Below are 20,746 nucleotides of genomic sequence, written 5' to 3' on the forward strand. Positions count from 1 at the left end.
GGAAGTCTTTGCTGCTTTTGTTGAAGGTAATTATTTGGCATGCCATAAGTAGTTGGTCCTAATTTGCTTGGAATGTGTTGTAATTGTAATTTTCTCTTTCACCAGCATCCCCACCACTTGGTCAAGAATCTCTTGAGGAGGTGGAGGAGTCTGTGCCACCTGCCACCAGTGGCAGGCATGTGCAGCAGCAGCAGCCACCGGCCGACCCGGATTACCACAGGTGGGTGCAGGTGCTTGGGCAGATTCACCAGCAGGGGGACTTAGCATCAGAGCGGATGCGTAGGACCGAGGAGGTCATGTAGGGTTTGGTCAGCACCCAGCACACAATAGCTGGGAGCCTGCAGGCTATGGGTAAGGCCCAGCAGGCCATGGCTGCCAGCCAGCAGTCAATAGCTGCAAGCCTGCAGGTGCTGGCAGATCAAGCCCTGCGCCAAAATGACCTCCTCCTCCACCATAATGAGCTTATGGTGGAGCTAGTTTCCAGCAATAGGGCCCTATTGTCATCCGTTTCTGGTGCATTCCCACCAGCAGCACTCCCTGCTGGCAGAGGGGGAACACCATCCCCCCCCCCTTCACCAGCATCTGCTCCACCTGGGCCACCATCCCAACGTGGCCGTGGCCATGGCCGAAGAGCTGCTGCACGTGGCATGGAGCCTACCAGGGCCAAACGTGCCCGCAAATGAACTTGTGTCCGCATTAATCTCCACCCTTATGTCTTCCCAAATCTTTCATTGAGCTGTGTGTGTCAGCTTCCTGTGTCCAATCCCATGCAGAGGGTACCCACATTTGCCCTCGGTTCGAATGTCTTGTTTGGTTCCCCTGTTGGCCTCTTTCTGCTACCATTACTGTCTGCTGTACTTGAAGTGTTGGTGCTATACTTTTGTTGTGAAGTCACCTGATGTGTTCCTAATGATTCTGCTGTGGCTATGTATGTCACAAATTCATTTATTTATTCATTTTTATTTTTGTACATTCCTGGCATGGTACCTTTTAATTTGTTACATGTGTAAATTAACATGGTTTCCATTTTATTTTTTAAGTTATTGTAATAAATTTATATTTTTATCCCCAAATGTGTGGTTTAATTGATACATGTAGAAGTGACATGTATATTTATATTAGTGATAGTAAGTTCTGTCCATTGGTTGCAGTGTAAATGTGTGTGAAAACTGCAGCAGTGTGTGTTTAGTAATGGTCCATTTAAGCTGCAATGGTTCCAATTGAAGCACTGACAAGCGTGTAATTAATGAGTAATGAGTAAAGGAGTGGATTGTATTGTGTTCAGCTGACATTGGTTGTACTGATTGGGCGTTCCGATTGCCTAGCGCATGACCGAGTGGTGTCCGCAAAGCAATACTTGCTTATGAACACCGCATATTTCTAGCCTTTTGGTTCGCGTGCATTCGGTGTGCTGTCCGAATGCACGCCTACCAGAATGAGTGCACTCCCTCGTGTCCGCCCATGTTTACGCCCAGTTTAGCCCACTTTGAAACTACGCCCCTGTGTATTTCCGAATGACGCCCATATTACGCCCACATCTCCCGAGTGATTGCGGTGCACATTTCTGTACGGTATTAGTGAGAACATGTATGGAGACCATGCGTGGCACATGCGCATAGCGTTCCCCACGCATGCGCAGACGGCTAAAGATACCCTAAAAATGCTTCTATTTGATGCTTTATAAAGTTGAATTATAGATATATGTATTATATTTGACAAATGACTGCCTCTGTTTTTCCTATATGCCGCCTAAGTGAAAGTATAGCGGATTTTAATCATGACCAATTGGGTAACCTCTGATGGAGGTCAAAGGTTGTACTTCCTATAAGATAGTATAAAATCCCACAGTGGACCTAACAACAGCATGTCTTTGATAAAGTCATCTGTGGATGACGAAACGCGTTAGGCGCTCACCCTCTACCGGACCCTGTGGAATACAATTTTTATATCATCTCAACTTGAACCAGCCCTCCTGTCTTTCAACTGTTATTGGACAATAACAACCAAGGGACACCACCACCTGATAATTCTTTGCGAGGCCCTCCATTCCGTGAGACGTGTACCATCTTTCCTCACGAGGGGAGATTACCAACATCGGCTCCAATTCAGGTTCATGGACACCCAGTTTCCAGTATAAATCATATATCCAATCAAAACACTAGAGCGTCATCAGGAACAAGTGAGACTCATTCCCAATCCATTCTTCATACAGGTCCCATGTAGGGGTGATTATTGTCATATTGAACTTATTCTTAATTTGTGATTTTATTATGTGTTTTTATACATTTTCATATGATATATTATAATAAATTGTAATACCCAATTGGTCTAATATATTTTTATCAGCGCTCCACCACCCCTTTCTTTTTCCAGATGAATGGAAAACAGCCTTCAATACTCGAGACGGCCATTACGAGTACCTTGTTATGCCGTTTGGCCTCAGTAACGCACCAGCAGTATTCCAAGAATTCATGAATGAATTATTTCATGTCTTACTGTATTATTCTGTGGTTGTCTATTTCGATGACATTCTCATCTTTTCTCAAAACATTCCGGAACACCATCAGCATGTGAAAGAGGTGTTACAGCGGTTACGATCCAACCAACTATATTGCAAGCTGGAGAAATGTGAGTTTGAGAAACCTTCAGTTCCTTTCCTTGGTTACATCATTTCGGGAACCGGACTAAGCATGGAGCCTTCTAAAGTTCAAGCAGTCCTTGATTGGCCACAACCTAATACACTAAGGGCTGTCCAACGCTTCATCGGTTTTTACAATTATTATAGGAAGTTCATCAAAAATTTCTCTTCCATCATTTGTCCCATCACAGCCTTGACTCACAAAGGAGCCAATCCTGCCAAGTGGTCTTCCGAAGTGGTGGCAGCATTTCAACAATTAAAACGAGTATTTACTTCAGCTCCAATTCTTCTGCAGCCCAATTGTTCACGTCCATTTATCCTGGAGGTAGATGCCTCTTCCGTTGGGGTGGGAGCTGTACTTTCACAGAAGTCTGAGGACGGTCTCCTACACCCATGTGGATTCTTCTCCAGGAAGTTTCTGCCAGCCGAAACGAACTATCCCATCAGTGAACAGGAATTGCTAGCCATTAAATTGGCCTTTGAAGAATGGCGTTAACTGTTGGAAGGGGCTAAGTTTCCTATATCCGTCATTACTGACCATAAGAACTTATTATACCTGCAGAATGCCCAGTATCTGAATCCCAGGCTAGCCCGATGGGCCTTATTCTTTACGAGGTTCGAGTTTGTTTTGTCTTTTCGTCCTGTATCTCAAAATGGCAAAGCGGACGCACTCTCCAGGTCATTCACATCCTCAACAGAAGATCGTACCATAAGTCCAGTTTTAAGTCCCACATTGTTTGCAAAGACTTCTGTATTGCCCATTCCTAGAGGGAAGACTTTCGTTGATACTGGACTCAGACCATCCTTGTTACAGTGGGCTCACTGTGGAATAAAGAAAACCTTAGAATTCATTAAAAGGGCGTACTGGTGGCCTTCCATGAGAAAAGATGTCACTGACTTCATAGCTTCTTGCACCAAGTGTTCTCGTCACAAGTCTTCTCGTCAAACTCCAGCCGGCTTCCTTCAACCATTATCCATACCCGAGTCACCCTGGTCACACATATCGATGGACTTTGTCACCAATCTGCCTCTCTCACAGGGGTTCAATACAATCTTGGTCGTCATTGACCGCTTCTCCAAGATGGCTCATTTTGTTCCACTTTAAGACCTTCCGTCTGCTCCTAAACTGGCTCAAACATTCATAGCTGAAATATTCCGGTTACATGGTCTTCCGAGAGAGATTGTATCTGACAGAGGGGTACAATTTGTATCAAAGTTTTGGAGAGCGTTGTGTAGTGCTTTACAGGTGAAGCTGAACTTTTCCTCATCCTATCACCCACAATCCAATGGCCAAACAGAGAGAGTAAATCAAGATTTGGAGGCCTTTCTACGCTTGTACCTTTCCTCTTCGCAAGATAATTGGAAGGAGCTTCTGCCTTGGGCCGAATTTGCACATAATAACTCTTACCACTCCTCCACTGAAAAGACTCCCTTCTTTATTGTGTATGGCCGTAATCCACGTGTTCCAGAATTCCAAAATCTTCCTGGTTTTTTTATTTGCCGGCAGTTAACTTGTCTGTCCAGTTTTTCTCGAACATCTGGAAGAATGTTCATGCTTCATTAGAAAAAGCCTCCCAACGTTACTAAAAATTCTCTGATCGACACAGACGGGCAGCTCCGAAACTCAAGGTGGGGGACAGAGTTTGGCTCTCCACCAAAAATTTTAGACTCCGAGTTCCGTCTATGAAGTTTGCCCCTCGATTCATTGGGCCATATACAGTTACTACAGTAATCTCTCCTTTGGCTTACAAGTTACAATTGCCTCGTTCTTTGAAAATTTCAAATACATTCCATATTTTGTTATTGAGACCATTGGTTTTAAATCGATTCCATAATAAAGTACCCAAGTCTCCTCAGCCTCAGGCTCATCATGATGTGGCTTTCGAAATAAAAAAAGTGGTGGATTCAAGAATTCGTTCGGGGCAAGTTCAATATCTGGTAGATCGGAAAGGCTACGGTCCAGAGGAACGATCCTGGGTGGATGCTGCTCGTATCGATGCTCCCACTCTGGTCCGAAAGTTTCATCAACAGTATCCAAGAAAACCATGGAAGTGTCCGGAGTCCACTTCAAAAGGTGCTGTCACGGCCGCTGCTAAGACGCGCCGCTCACCTGTTCATCTCCGGCGGCGGGGCCTGCGGGCCATCCGTCCAGGTGCAGGACGGGGAGCGCGGCGTCTGGGTATCCTGGCCGCGACCATCTTCCTGGGGTCTGTGGCGTGTGCATCCAGCACGGGAACCAGCAAAGGTGGTTTGTCTCCAATCCTTGCGCCGCCATGTTGTTGTAGTCAGCCAATGGTCCGGGTCCCCAGTTCAGCTCCTCTAATCAAGATCTGCCCTGGGGGATAAAGCGGAGCCCTCTGGGGCATACAATCGCCATTGCTTTGTTGTCAATCCCTTGGGAGGAAGCTTCAGCCTGAGCTCCTGCCCTTGCTCTGTGCTCCTGCCCTTGCTCTGTGAAGTCCTTGATTCCAGTGTTCCTTGCCTGCAGTCCACACCTGTATCCTGTATTCATACATACATATACATACATACATAGTTACATAGTAGGTAAGGCTGAAAAAAGACTTGCGTCCATCTAGTTCAACCTATTCGTTATCTTTCAATCCGCACCTGTTACCTGAATCCTTGCATTTGCATTCTGCCTCCAGTCCTCACAGTTCAACACCTGTTTCCTGGACTTTGCAATTGCATCCTGCTTGCAGCTCTCTCAGGTTTGCTCCAGTCGTCTCCACTCCTGCTGTCGACCAGCTGCACCTGCTGCCAGCCCTCCGTACCTGTTGACACACCTCCACTTCTGCTGTCGACCAGCTGCACCTGCTGCCAGTCCTCCGTGCCTGTTGACACATCTCCACTCCTGCTGTCGACCAGCTGCACCCGCTGTCAGTCATCCGGTCAGCCTCAGTATCCATCTCGGTAATCTGACAGAGACTCTTGGACATTCCCTGTTATTGTGGACTTTCCCTTGTTGCCCAGGTATTCCACTGGGTTCTTCCTACTGCAGTTTCCCTAAATGGTCTTGCCTTCCAGTGTTGGTGCTACAATAAAGAGTTATATTAAACCTGCTGTTGTCCAGTCTCCTTCAAGCCGTGAACCCCCGACCTCCAGGCCTCAGACAGATCCACAAGGTACCCCTAGCATGACAGCCTTATTGGTAAACCGGAATTTTTTATGTGTGTTAAAACTACAATACTGTACTAATCAAAGGCCAGCACCTTTCGACAAAACCAATGAGACGTACAATACAGTACAGTATAATTTAATGTAATGATTCTGTACACAATTCAATGTAATTTTATTTATTAGTGTGTACACTATCTACAGAACAGTACATTTTGCTGGACACAGCACAATAGTAGCAAAGTACTTTACTGAAGTACCCTGCCGTAATAACAACTCAGATGCAAAAGCATCTCATTCCTGGAGCATCTACGCAACTCAGTCGCAGGAGCATCTCATTCCTACAGCGTCAGAAACGCTCCTGCGTGTCAAACAAATGCAGCGCCTCTCCGCCCACGTCAGCATGATCCACTCTCCGCCAAAGAGATGGGATCATGCTTGTGCCGACGGTGTGAGAGAGGCGCTGACTAGGCTTGCCAGGGACAATAAAGTAAAGTACTTTACTGTAGTTCCTGCGCTTCATGCACGTGCTGCAGCACAAATTTTACGCATGCTCAATGAGGTTTTCAAAAGTGACATCTGGTGGATGATCACAGGTATTGAACTCATCCGGAGACGCCACAGCGAATCACCAAGCTTTTAAAATGTATTGCGATGGCGGGCGCCGTGGCCCGCCATGGCCAGCTGGTGGTACATTCGCCATAGGTAGAAAGGATGAGACCCGCTCCATCTGTATGTATGTAGTGTATGTATATTACAGATTATTGAAGTGGGTGTAGTATTGCACTCAGTACCACTTGTGTCTGTTCATGGTGGGTGACCTAAGTTTAGTACTCTTGGTTATTGGGCGGTGTACCCGATATACATAGAAATGTAGGAGGTTCTGAATGTGGGAGCTGCATTCAGGACTCTGGGGTGAGCACCAGTTGGAGGGAGTTGCAATAATAAGTGTGCGTTGAAGGGAGTCTGAGGATTTTTTTAAAAAATCTGTCTTTTATTAGTATGTGGATCTGGCATTGTAGATCCACCCACAATATCATCCATGAGGACAGTGGTGTAACTATTGAGGGTGCAGGGGATGCAGCGGCTATGGGGCCCGGGCCTTTCCTGAAGGCCAAGAAAGCTTATGCTCCCCCCCCCCCCCATACACTAATGCAGCGCAGGCAAAGGCTGCACTGCTTTCCAGTGTCTCCCTTCAGCGGTGGGATCTGGTGAACAGTAGATTGTTGGCTGTCTGAGCCATGCCCACAGGACATCCAGCACACACGAGATCAGTGGCTGGCCAGCTGCCTGAGCTGCTTGCAGGAGGCTGGAGCCCCTGTGTACAGAGATCGGCGGCACATACACCAAGTGAGCAGGAGTCACTTGCACGCGCAGAGCAGAGCTGCAGCTGCCTGCGTGTCTTGCAAGAGACTCGTTGGATGGGAGACCACGAGCCGGCTATGGATGCACAAGAGAAGTGCCACTGCTTGTGCCAGTAAGAACCAGCGCTGATGGCTGGTGAGAGGGGGAAATATGCCTTTCACAACCATTTCAAGCCCCTATTCTCCATCCTCTCTGCCTCCCCCCGATCTTTACCCTCCTCACCTCACTCCCCCGCCCTGTCACTTTCCTCTTTTTTTGCTCTCTCCCCATCCCTTTTTCGCCCCTGCTACCTCTCCCTGTCCCCCTCTCTCCCCTGCTGTCTTCCCCCTCTCTTTCCCCTGCCCTTCTCTTTCTCTCCACTCTCTTACTCCCCTCTCTCTTTATATCTCTCTCCCCTCCTCTCTTCCTACACTTCCGCTCTCTCTCCTTCTGCTCACTCACTCAGGGTGGGATGTACTAAAGGAAAAATGCGATAAAACCCCCGTTTCTGGGGCTTTTACAGCATTTTAAAATGTGATAATACCCAGCCGCCTCATAGAGTATCGACCATCTTTGGCTGGCGATACCCTTTAGAAGCCTATGAGCTTCTTAACGCCGCCCGCCACTTACCGCACTCCCGGCCAGGAGGAGGGGCAAAGGGCTTCAACTTCCTTGCCATAGAGCCCAGGTATGTGAAACCTGCACACCACATCGCAGGGGCCACCCTCCCCGCACTGCGCCGTTGATCGCATATGTTAGTACATATGCAATCAACATCAGTGCGATGGGCGGCAATGTATTTTAATACATCCCGCCCTCAGTCTCTCAATGAAACCTCTTTCACTTCCTGTCTCTCCCCCTTTCTCTTGATGACACCTTCCTTCATTCACTCTCTCTCTCCTTTTCTCTCCATTACTGCATCTCTCAATTCCTGACTCTCTCTCTTTCTTGACAATGGTGGTGGTGGGGGCTTACAAAAGTTTGCTATGGGGCCCACACAGTTCTAGTTATGCCCCTGCGTGATGGCGCCAAAATCTCTGTTTGCTTACCTAAGAAATTAGGCATGGGACAGCCCTGTGTGGGACAATGGTCAGACCCTGTGGCAACTTAGTGGAGACCGACGGGCTTTGTGGGGAGCGATGGGTCTGGCTTGTTTCTGCTTTGTGCTGCTTATGCAGGCAGCAGCTCCGGCACCTGCCTGTCAGTGCTCGGGCCCAGCACTCCCTGTAGCGCCTGTCGGTGTTGGTTCCACCAAACCAGTGCCTCACTAACCACAAGGGACGGACTGGGCCTCAGAATCAGCCCTGGCATTTGTGCATGAGTGCGCTGCTGATGCCAGCATGCAGGAGTGAGGGGTCATACACGCATATGATGCCCCCATCTCTCCTGGACCCAATTGATGCAGAGAGAGCTGCCGGACCCGCCACAAGTCCAGCAGCTCTCCAACCATTCAAGTCATGCCACTGCTTGCTACATATCTACGTCAAATGGACCGAAGACGAAGTGCACAAAATAAGTTAAGGCCCATACACACTGGGCGGAATTTGAGCTGTAAGTTGATGAAAACAGCAGGTTTGAGCGGATTTCAGCTCAAAGCCGCCCAATGTGTATGGGCCGGCGATGAGCAATGCTGCGCGCTCCCGCAACATCGCCGGGAAAGCCGTTCATCTGCTGGTCATACCAGGAGATGAGGGTCTTTCAGGAAGGCTTTGCATAGCGCTCCGCTATGCAATCTCCCCCCCCTCCATCGGTTCCGGGCATGGGGAAAGCAGCTCAGTGTGTATGCACTGAGTGGCTTTCCCCGCAGCGATGAACGCTGTCCATACACGCTGGGCACATACTTGCCAACCTGACTTTCTCCATGCAGGAGAAAATGCTCTGTTCCTGGACTTCCCTGGTAATGTAGGATTACCATCACCTGTGGTGAGCTAGGTAATTGATAAGAAAGACATTTCACCAGAGCATACACTCCTCTTAATGTATAATTGCCATCACCTGTGTTGAACAGTTTAATTGATAAGAAAGGAGTTTCAACAGAGTTGATGGTAATCATAAATTAAGAGGGAAGTCCAGGAATTAGGGATGGCCATCGTTGCCATTGCCATCGATGGCAATTCTGCAACTGGCCATCGATAGTGCAATGAATGACCATCAATATTTTTACATATCGATGATCATCCATTGTGTTTGATTGATTGGCCTGTGGGCCAAACAAAACACGAGGGGCGGGTGTCAGGGGGCGGAGCTATGCTCCGTGTCCCGGCACTTATGCCACAGGTGATGCCAATCATACATTACCAGGGAAGTCCAGGAACAGAGCATTTTCTCCCACATGGAGAGGGTCAGGTAGGCAAGTATGGCTGGGCATAGTCGCCCAGTGTGTATGCATACCTCCCAACATGTCAATCATACATTTGTCTGCAACAGGAAAGAGATCGATAAGAGTGGGAGGTACATATTTTTAGATTGTCTGATACATGGGAAGAACCTGTGCATATTGGCTGTATATATCCCCCCGCCGTTCCAGTATGATATATTGGAAAGGGCGGTGGAGTTTGTAGCCAAAGATAATGGGGCAGAAGTAATGTGTCTAGGGGACTATAACAATGTGATGAACCCAAACATAGACCGGTGGAATCGGGGAGGAGGTGTCAAGATGGGTAATAAGGGACTGGATAGATTTATAGAGAATATTGGATGGAGAGATGTATGGAGGGAAAAACACCCAGAAAGTCAGGTATACTCATGTTACTCAAGAAATATGGAAGCCCTATCACGTATAGACTTAGTATTTGTGAACGATAAAATGCTCCCTAGGATTGAAAAGGTAGATTACTTATCCCATGGTATCTCGGATCATTCCCCAATATTGGTACAAATAAGATCATTGGAGGACAAAGGGTGCAGTATGTGGAAATGCCACCCGGCGTGGTTGGAACAAATGGGTGCAGGTACGGAATTAGAGCAAGAATGGGAACAATATTTTAAAAACAATATGGGGTCGGCATCTCAGGCGGTGGTGTGGGATGCAGGAAAGGCGATTATTAGAGGGTCCTTAATTAAGAGAATTACCCAAATAAAAAAAAGCACAAGGGGTAAAATACAGGAGTTAGAAAAAAATAACAACATACTTGAAAGACTGTATTTATTAAATAAAGATCAAGTGAGTAAGGATGCTTGGATACAAGCAAACCTGAAGTGGAAAATATAACTTAGGGTGCAAGCAGTGAGACAACAAGGGTTCATAACCCATTGTAAGTACTACAATGATGATAGACCAGGCAGCTATATGGCCCAGCTAATTAAAAATTCAACACCAAAAAATTACATTGTACAAATAGAGTCAGAGCAGGGGCAGATAGTGGATGAGAACCCAGAAATTGCGCAAATATTTGTTAAATACTATAAGGATTTATACACATCTAAGTTAGAGTATGGGGTGGAGGAAATTAAACAATATCTAGAACAGATACCGATCGCGCAGATAACTAAAAAACAGTATGAAATGTTGGAAAAACCCATTACAGTGGAGGAAATAAGGGAGGCTATTAGCCATTTGCCCCGTAATAAAGCGACAGGGTGTGATGGAATATCTGCAGAAGTTTATAAAAAACATAGGGATAAAATAGCCCCGTGGTTAGTGGACTTGGTTAATGGGAGTTTGGAAGATGGCAGACTACTGGAATCAATGGAGGAAGCTTTAATAGCAGTAATACCAAAAGAGGGGAAAAACCCACTTAAACCAGAGTCATATAGACCAATCTCATTAATCAATGCTGATGCTAAGATCATAGCAAGGGTATTGGCCCAGAGAATGGAGGCAGTTGTGAATAACTTTATCCATCCAGACCAAACAGGTTTTCGGAGGGGGATGAGTACGAGGGAAAATATTAGAAGGGTATATACAAATATGCAGATAAAACAAGAACAGGAAAGTGAAAAAGCTGTAGTACTGTTGGACGCGGCAAAAGCCTATGACTGCATAGAGGGGATATACTTATGGTCCGTGCTTGAAAAATATGGGTTTGGCCCAAGATATATAAAATGGATTAAATTAATGTATAGAGAACCCAGGGCAAGGGTCCAAACCAATGGGTACAGCACAGAAACATTTGGTCTTACTAGAGGGACAAGGCAGGGATGCCCTCTGTCCCCGGTTTTGTTCAATCTAGCGATCGAACCGCTGGACTGCATCTTAAGAGCTGCACAAGATCTGGAGGGGTTCAAATTGGGAGAGAGTAATAGAGAAACGGTCTCTATGTACGCGGATGACATGTTGATCTACCTATGAAGTCATAGAACGGAGTTACCAGTAGTATTAAAAATAATAAAAACCTTCGGGCAATACTCAGGATTGAGAATTAACTGGGAAAAATCCAATATAATCCCTCTGAAAGGAAATATATTAGAACAAGGTAGCAATAGTGAGCTGTTGGCCTGGGTGGATGAAACAAAATATCTGGGGATTAGAATATCCAATAAAGCAGAGGAATTTATCAGACTCAACATAGATCCACTTATTAAAATATACCAGGGCAAGGTCCAAACTTGGACTAGACTACCGCTGACAGTATCAGGCAGAATAAATTTAATTAAAATGGTGATACTACCAAAGTTTTTATATGTATTCCAAAATGCACCAGCATATATCCCAATGAGTGTGTTCAAAAAAATAGAGAGTATCACAGTTTCATTAATATGGGGAGGAAAAAGGGTAAGAATAAAAAGTGAAACTTTAACACAATCCAAAAAGAGGGGTGGGTTAGGTTTACCGCACTTTCGCCTATACTATATTGCAGCACAGCTAACCCATATTCAAGCATGGGTCAGGGGGGAGGAGAATGCCCTATTAAAAAAACTAATTTCACAGAACTGTGATAATATGACAGCTAGACAGGCTGTTATATTAGGAAATAGGAAAAAATCTAAAAATCCCCTAATCAGACAAGCAAAAATAATATGGGACAGTGCGAATAAAATAATGGGATATGATGGGATAGACCCAGAGATACCAATATGGACGGGGAAAAAAAAGGGAAAAGTGAACACCGAAAGGGAGGAAGAAACGAAGGTCGTCTGGAGTAAAGTAGGAATAGAAAATATTGGCCAAGTTTATCAAATGGGGATATTGAAGACTTATAACCAATTGGAGTTAGACTATGAGCTTCCGAGAGGATTCTTCTTTAGGTACCTTCAATTGAGAGGACATCTAAAAAGGAATACGGAGGCAGTAATGTGAACATAGGGGACTCCCCAATAAAAAAAATGCTAGACAGAGAAATAAAGATGAGAGTGGCTAAAGTATATAGGTCTTTAGTAACTGAGATCAAGCACCCTCAAATTGATAAGATTAAACAAGAGTGGGAGGTGGACTTGGGGGAAATGAGTGACCTAGAATGGAAGTGTGCATTAGCCTCTCCCACAAGGGCGACGGAATCTATCAAGATCCAGCAGATCCAACTGTATATTATACATAGAGTATATGTTACCCCGGTCAAAATTAAAAAATTTGACAAAAATAAAAATGATGTATGCCCCAAATGTAGAAGAGCCCAGGGTACTTTCTTCCATATGATATGGCAGTGTGAGGTGGTGAAAGTATTCTGGGACTAGATTGGATCCATATTGATACATCTGTGCCTGCCAGAAGTGAACTATAACCCAAAGACTTGCTTACTGGGTATTGATGGGGATATTAGAGTTGGAGATATTAATAGGCAAGTAGTAGAGAAACTATTGGCCATAGCTAAGGGTATAATTGCTAGGAAGTGGATGGCACATGAAGGACCAGAGTTGAACCAATGGATCAATTTAGTCAATAACACAGTAGAACACGAAAGATATATGTACACTAAAAAAAAAAATAATATAGGTAAATTCCAAAGAATATGGGCACGGTGGGTAGAGTCAGGGTATTATAAGATATGAAGAAATAATGTAGCTGGGGTAAATAGAAGAAAATAAATAAAAAAAAAATAAAAAAAAATGCTGGTCTTAGAATTAGTAGAGATATAAGATGATTATGAGTACTACATACAAGGGGGGGTGGGTTGAGGTGGTAAGGCTAAAATTATGTGTGGTAGTGGATGGATGTAATACTGGGTTAAGTTGTTTAAAAAAAATAATAAATAAATAAATAAAATAAATTAAGACAACGAAAGTGTTTAAGATGAATTTGAAAGCTTAACGTAGGACCAAGGAAGAAAATATGAGATGTTGTTATGAGAATATGATTTATGTATAGTATATATGTATGTATGTAAATGCGTATGATGCTTCTTTTTTTTTATAAGGCCTAATTTCGGGGGCGTGGCCTATGCTCGCGGCTCCCCGCGAGGTCACGCCCCCATTATGCCGCTATGGGGGCATGACCCAGAGGCTCTGTGAGCCTCTAGCCATGCCCTCAGCCCCCTGGCTGCGGGAATAGACGCTGTGCGCATGCGCACAGCGTTTATTCCCCGCTGCTTAGCAGCCGACAGGGGGGACTCCCAACAGCCCCCCCTCACCGCGGGACACTGCCGACCGCGGGAGGGACAGCGGGACAGGCCCTGATAATCGGGACTGTCCCGCTGAAATCGGGACTGTTGGGAGGTAGTCCCTCCTGGAGAGCGTCATGTTGGGAGGTACAGTATGCATATGGACATTTAATCATCATGACTGTTCCAATTTTCTTGGAGATTCGGAGTGTCCATTGACGAGCATGACATACATAAAACCAAATGCAAACAAAATAACTAGGCCGGGCTCTGTGAAAACACAGTGTGGGTGGGTGCGGGCGACACGGCAAGACACGGCAACGGAATGAAGCACGGGAGCGCGCACGGCGCGTCTCATTGCAAATAGGAGGAGTTAGTGAGGAGGTTAATACTCGTGGATAGGAGGAAGGGAAGGGAAAGGAAAGGCTATAAGGAAGCCGCCGAGCAGCAACTCTTGGAACGTTGAAACTGATCTGACTGGAATACCCGCTCTGAGCGCTAGCACTGTCTCTGTAATTGCCATTATAAATCTTCATTCTCCACGTTTCATTTTTGGCAATGGGTTCATGGAGGTGATTTCATCCGGTCATTGCATGCAGTTCAGTTGATAAGCAAGAGCAGACGGGAAGGTGGATGCTGGTAGTCACCGGGAAATATTGCTGAGAAACCAGCATTATTGTGGTGACAACACTGCTACGTTATCCACGTTGTCTCCTTACTGCCTCTGGATCTTTATTTTTTTACCTTTGACTGACCCTTGATCAGAGAAGGAAGGATAGACATGTCGGGAAGCAGGGAAGAGGAGCGTCGCAAACTGGCTGACATCATTAACCATTGGAATGCCAACCGGCTGGACCTGTTCGAAATCAGCCAACCCACCGAGGTGAGTGCCCCTCCCGAGGGAGGCTGCAGAAGCAGTGCACAGGCCGCATTCAGATTTAGGGCACTTGCACGGCCTTTCTCTCAGGAGACAAAAGTCATAACCAGGATGGCTGGTTAAAGGCCTCATGGTCGTAGAAAGCTGCGTATAAATACGGGGGAAACTGATCCTCTCGAATACCTGATCATGTTTCTGTATTGTAGAGGTTGCTATATCAGTAAATAGAGCTCATTTGATGATGTGTACATCCATGTTTACTGGTTGAGTGTTTATATATAGAGCTAAAAGATCACAGTATTGTATGTCAATGACTGATTCCGGTTTCTAAATTCACTTTGATGTGAAGCTTCTTTGTCTTGTTTTGCTTCTGTGTGAGCAAGCACATTATAAAACGGCATATTTGAATTATGTAGCAGGAATGGGCTTTGTTTCTAAAAGTTAACTTGTATTTTAGTTTACTGGTGAATGGTAAAGAGGGTGGGAGACGGAGTAGGTGGGGTCAGTAATGTGCCTGGGGCTGGCACTAGGGGACTATGTAAAAACCGGACCCGGACTTAACTCCGGACCGCCGGACAGGACATCAAAATCTGCAGTCCGGAGCTTGTAGGGTCCGGTCTGGGGGGTGTCTTGTCCGGGGGTCCCTGTTATAGCTGCTATAGGGACATGGTGGAGGGGAGATTACAGCCTCCCCGTGTGGTCCGGACCGTCCGGTTTTTGCTACTTGCCCGGACCATACAGGGAGGCTTTATTCTACCCCCTCCTCCTCTACTTGGTGGCAGGTGTCACAGGCAGCCCCCCGTACAGGACACCCCCTGGACCGGAGGCTACAAGCTCCAAAATGCAGAGTTTGTTGTCTGGTCCGGGGGGGTTTGTCCTGGTCCGGTTTTCACCCATACCCTGGCACTAGTAATCTAGCAGGTGGTGGAAGGGCGTTGTGGGGTAGATGGGAGGAGAAGTGAGCCAGATGAAAAGTGTCCCATGGTAACCAATCAGCTGCTCTGTATAATTTGTTTATGCAAATTATAGATGTTCCTTTAGTGCTGATTGGTTGCCATGGGCCACTTCTGCCTTATACATCTGCCCCATAGTTTTCTATAGCAGTAGTGGTCTCCAACCTTTTTTGGGGCTTGAGCTGCTCGCCACAAAATAAACCTGCATAATAACCAAAAAATGCCCTTTACACATTGTGTCACACTGCAATGCTCCATACACCATATGCCACACACTGCAATGCCCAATATACCGCATACATACCTCCCAACAATAAAAGAGGCAGAGAAGGGACATCTGCTTGCGCCCAAAATTTGGGGGGATGACCTACTACCGTGGTAATCCAGCTAGGCCACGTCCCTCATTTTTTCCGCTAGGCGGGCATGGCCTGCGCTCTGAGAGCTGCTGGCCATGCCCCCAGCCTCTCTGAATAGATGCTGTGCACATGTGGATACGTCTATTTACCACTGCTCCACTGCAGGACACTGCCCCACGTAGGACACCCCCCAAAAGTCCATAATGTTACACACCGCAATGCCCCCGACACAAGATTATGCACACAATGCCCCACAGTAAGGCTTCTAATAAAATAAAATGCAAATTACCTGGGGGTTAATTTTTGTTGCCAGGGGTTCATTTTCATTGCCAGGGGATCAAGAAGCAAAGGTGAGGTGCTTGGGGGCCAGAGGCGAGGTGCTGGGGACAGTAGAGGTGATGAGCGGGGGATGCATGAAGAAAAGTTTTGAAGGTGGAGGGGAGCTGATCATCAGAGGAGTAGGGGGGAGCAGTGAGTAACCATGCATGGAGGGGAGCCGTGGAGAGGACTAACTAAGCGGGCAGCTAGGGATTAAAAATACAGAGAAGATTATGGAACAAGTAAGGAAATCGAAGGCAGATATTGTTGGCCTAGTAGAAACTCACCTAGTTGGAGATAAGTTGCGAACCCTGAATAAGTCATGGGTCGGTAAAAGTTATCATGCACCCTTCACATCCTCCTCTCGTGGTATCTCTGTCCTTATTAGGAAAACAATCTCTTTTAGATGCAATAGGACCCAGATTGATCCAATAGGACGTTATATATTTTTGGACTGCACAGTCAATGATTTACAGATGTTACTTCTTTTTGTATATATACCCCCTCCATTCAATCTTGAGGTACTAGTAAAAGCGTCTGAGTTCGTAGCAATGGCCCCCCAGGTAACAACCATGTATGGGCGATTTCAACAATGTCCTGGATACAGTGTCAGATAGGTGGAGTCCCACTGTAGGGACGACACCCAGGAACAACAAGAGTTTTCTCCACTTTGTCCAGGACATTGGCTGGATCGACATTTGGAGGGCCCGGAACCCCACGGCCATACATTTCTCATGTTACTCAGCCTCCCACCAAGCCTTTTCAAGGATAGACTTGGCACTGGTCTCTAAGAACGCCACTACGCAGGTGGAAGGGGCCGAGTACAAGGCTAGGGGAGTATCCGATCATTCCCCACTGCTCCTGACAGTACAAAAAAATAATGAGAAAGGACAGGGATTCTGGAGATTTAATGCCAGATGGTTACAAACCCTTGGGCAGGAGGGAAAACTTGTGGCACAGTGGGAGGAGAACTGGGAGATAAATCGGGGGTCTTCATCTTCCTCTATGATATGGGACGCATTTAAGGCATACATTAGAGGTACTTTAAAAAAAGAATTAATGAGATCCGGATGAAAGATAGGGAAAAAAGTCAGGAGTTGGAAAAAAAAAGTATAGATTTAGAAATTAAATATTTAAGGGGTGGTGGTGACTTAGCCCGGCAGGAATGGATGGTGGCACAGTCGGAATGGATGGAGTTACTAAAAGAGCAAAATAACCGTCTAATGTCTACCCAAGTTAGAAGTAATTATCAACACTCAGATCGACCAGGGAAATACTTGGCCTATTTAGCCAGGACTGAGACACCTACAAATAATATTATCTGTATAAAAAAGGATGATGGTACCCTATTAGGATCCACAGTACAGATAGGGCAGGAAGTAGTAAAGTATTTTAGTCAACTGTACACTTCTAGGTTGACATACTCCCAGTTGGAATTAAGAAATGATATCTCAAAGATTGATATACCATCCCTGGGAGATCAGGAGAGGGAAGAGTTGGAGGCCCCTCTAAGCCTGGAGGAGGTGAAATTGGCAATTAGAAATCTGCCGGGAGGTAAAGCCCCAGGCTTGGATGGGCTTCCTGCTGAGTTATATAAAAAATACCTAGATGAGCTCTCCCCTCTACTGTTGGAGACTTTGCAGTCCTGTTTCGAAGAGAACAACCTGCCTCCTACTTTATTAGAAGCAAGGATAACAATCATACCCAAACAGGGAAAGGACCCCACTGCCCTCGACTCATATTAGGCCCATATCCCTCCTAGCTGTAGAAGCAAAGATCTTATCTAAAATTCTGGCAGCCAGGTTAAATAAACATATTTTGAATGATCCATTCTGATCAATCCGTCTTCATGCCGGCTAAGTCTACAAGTATTAATTTGCGCAAGCTCCAGAGCCATCTCCAGCTCCCGCAGGTTAAGGGGGGGCATCCTGTCGTGGCCTCCTTAGATGCATCTAAGGCCTTCAATGTAGTGGAGTGGCCCTATCTATGGGGGATGCGGTCATCTATTAGAATGAACTTAGGTCTACAGTCATTAGGTCTACCCCACTAGGTCGACTGGCAGGAAGGTCGACCTGACTTAAGGTCGACATGGGCCAAAGTCGACATGACTTAAGGTCGAATTTGCATAAAGGTTGACATGAGGAAGGTCGACTGGTCATAAGGTCGACATGGGTTTTTCACTGTTTTTTGAGCCGACATGTGCCGACAGGCGGTATTTCATGCCCTACCATCCACTAGGGCGTGGTGGGAGAATAAAATAGTGTGCCGAGCGTAGCGAGGCACCGTGCCCGAAGCATCGCGAGCGATGCGAGGGTCCGATTCTCATTGCCAACTGTGTCCATGTCGACTGTGTCGACATTCGGATCAAAAACCAGTGAAACCAATGTCGACATTATGACCAGTCGACCTTTTTGCAAATTCGACCTTAAGTCATGTCGACCTTGGCCCATGTCGACCTTAAGTCAGGTCGACCTTCCTACCAGTCGACCTAGTGGGGTCTACCTAATGACTGTAGACCTAAGTTCATTCTGACAGATGTCCCGATTCCATCTATGGGCAGTGCTACATGCCTTTGGAATTGGGCCAAGGTTTCTAAAATGGTTACAACTCCTATATGCAGAGCCAAGGGCACGGGTCTCGATCAACGGCTGGACATCGCCAGCCTTTGTCCTGACCAGGGGGACAAGGCAGGGGTGCCCCCTATCTCCGGTGCTGTTTGTGCTGGCAATTGAGCCCTTGGCTTGTAAAGTTAGAGCACAGTTCCGTAATAGGGGCCTACGGGTAGGGGAGGGGAGAGAGATACTCTCTCTGTACGCGGATGATTTATTGATTTACTTGGCAGACTTTACCTCTGATCTCCCTCCGGTTCTGGAAACAATTAATGAATTTGGTGACTACTCCGGGATCCGAATTAATTGGAGTAAATCGCACATTCTCTCTGTCGCGGTAGGAGGGGCCCCCTCCCCTGGCCTCCCACCCCCCTTTCATTGGGCATCGGCATTCAAATACTTAGGGATTTGGATAACCAAAGATCCAAAAGAGTTCATCTCTCGAAACATAAACCCATTAATAGAACAGCTGATTAAAAAGTGTAAAACTTGGAGCTGTTTGCCCTTAACAGTTATAGGACGCGTCAATCTTGTAAAGATGGTCCTATTACCAAAAATCCTCTATATAATTCAACACACCCCTACTTTTCTTCCAAAGTCAATCTTTCGGAAAATAAATAGCATCATGGTATTTATATGGAGCAACACAAGATCTAAAGTTCAGTCAAAAGTGTTAATGTACGATAGAGAGGAAGGGGGTCTGGGGGCACCGGACATTAGAAGATATTATATCGCAGCACAGCTAGCCAAGCTGAAATCATGGGTGAGTCAAGATCACGGGAGTGAGATGGTGAGGGCACTGGTCAATGTTTCCACACCCGGGGTGAACCCTCTAGCGAGACTTCTACAAGGGCATATACTGGCTAAAGATCCTCCACTGGTAGCTAAAGCAGTTAGGATCTGGAGAGAAGCAAGTAAAGTTGAGGGGACTCAATTTCTTGACCCCGAATATCCTCTAGAGGATAACTGGAATGCTCCATCATCAGATTACCTGCAGCTGAGAGCTACGTGGGGACTTTATTCAGTTAGAAACCTCAATTATATATAGAGGGCACGCTTAAATCCTTCTCTCAACTGAGGGAGGAGTTCGGGGTGCCTTAGACTCATTTTTTCAGGTATTTGCAATTGAGAAGTAAATTAGAGGAGCGATTCGGTAACTCCCCACCACTATTCTCTGAATCCACTATTAAAAAAATTATTAAAAAGGGAGGGAAAGACAGCTCTACCTCCAAAATATATAAACAACTGGGTAAGGCCACTTCGACCAGCCATATGGTAGATTTGAGAGGGAAATTGGAGTTAGATATAGGACATATAGACGACTAGGAATGGCACATGGCCCTATCAACGGTTTTTAGGGCCACGAATGCCATCCGCACCCAACAAGTGTCTTTTTATGTGCTGCACCGCGCCTACTTGACTACTTCACGGGTGGCAAAATTCAATAGTTCTTTTTCTCTTTTCTGTCCGAAGTGCAAAGGAACAGTAGGCACATTTTTCCATCTGTTGTGGGAATGCCAACTCGTAGCAGATTTTTGGGAGAAAGTAATGAACATTATGGTGGAAACAGGGATACCCAGGGAACTGCTTACTTTAAAATGTTGCCTGCTCAATGTAATATCAGATAGGAAAATTGAATCGACTGAAAAAATGTATATATTATGTCTGTCCTCAGTAGCAAAGGTTCTCATAGCTAAAACCTGGATGGCCCCAAATGGCCCTGATATAAATTGTTGGATAGAGAGGGTGAACTTTATGGTCGACCAAGAAAAATATCTACACTTGAATAGAAATACTTTAAGTAAATATTATAAGATATGAAATAGGTGGAAAGCACATGCTATTGGAAAACTAGGAAATATTAATGTATTTAATAAAGACAGGGAGAGAGAGGGGTTGTAATCACTGTCGGGCTGTAACGATTGAAGTCACGGATGTTAGAGAAATAATGGTTATGTAGTAATTGTTGCCATATTTTAGAGGTATAAAAGCAACAATGGGACATTAGTAAGTACACTCAAAGTAAAAAAAGTAATATGTGGAAATATAAGAAATTCA

At 45.8% G+C, this 20,746-nt stretch overlaps 1 protein-coding gene across 12 annotated transcripts in view; it reads left to right on the forward strand.

Moving 5' to 3' along the window:
- The first annotated feature begins 13,945 nt into the window (after positions 1-13,945).
- The window catches only part of AFDN (afadin, adherens junction formation factor), a 723,489-nt gene continuing 716,688 nt past the window's right edge, over positions 13,946-20,746 (forward strand). For 9 of the 12 annotated variants that reach the window (XM_083176408.1, XM_083176405.1, XM_083176406.1 and 6 more), the window contains exon 1: positions 13,947-14,458. In XM_083176408.1, coding sequence (XP_083032534.1) covers positions 14,357-14,458 — 102 coding nt within the window. In that variant the 5' untranslated portion in view covers positions 13,947-14,356. Of the gene's footprint in view, positions 14,459-20,746 lie in introns of all 12 variants that reach the window. The other 3 variants (XM_083176399.1, XM_083176400.1, XM_083176410.1) reach the window with 1 other exon arrangement.

The sequence above is a fragment of the Crinia signifera genome, chromosome 3 (assembly GCF_055691185.1).
Source record: "Crinia signifera chromosome 3, ASM5569118v1, whole genome shotgun sequence".
Classification (NCBI taxonomy): domain Eukaryota; kingdom Metazoa; phylum Chordata; class Amphibia; order Anura; family Myobatrachidae; genus Crinia; species Crinia signifera.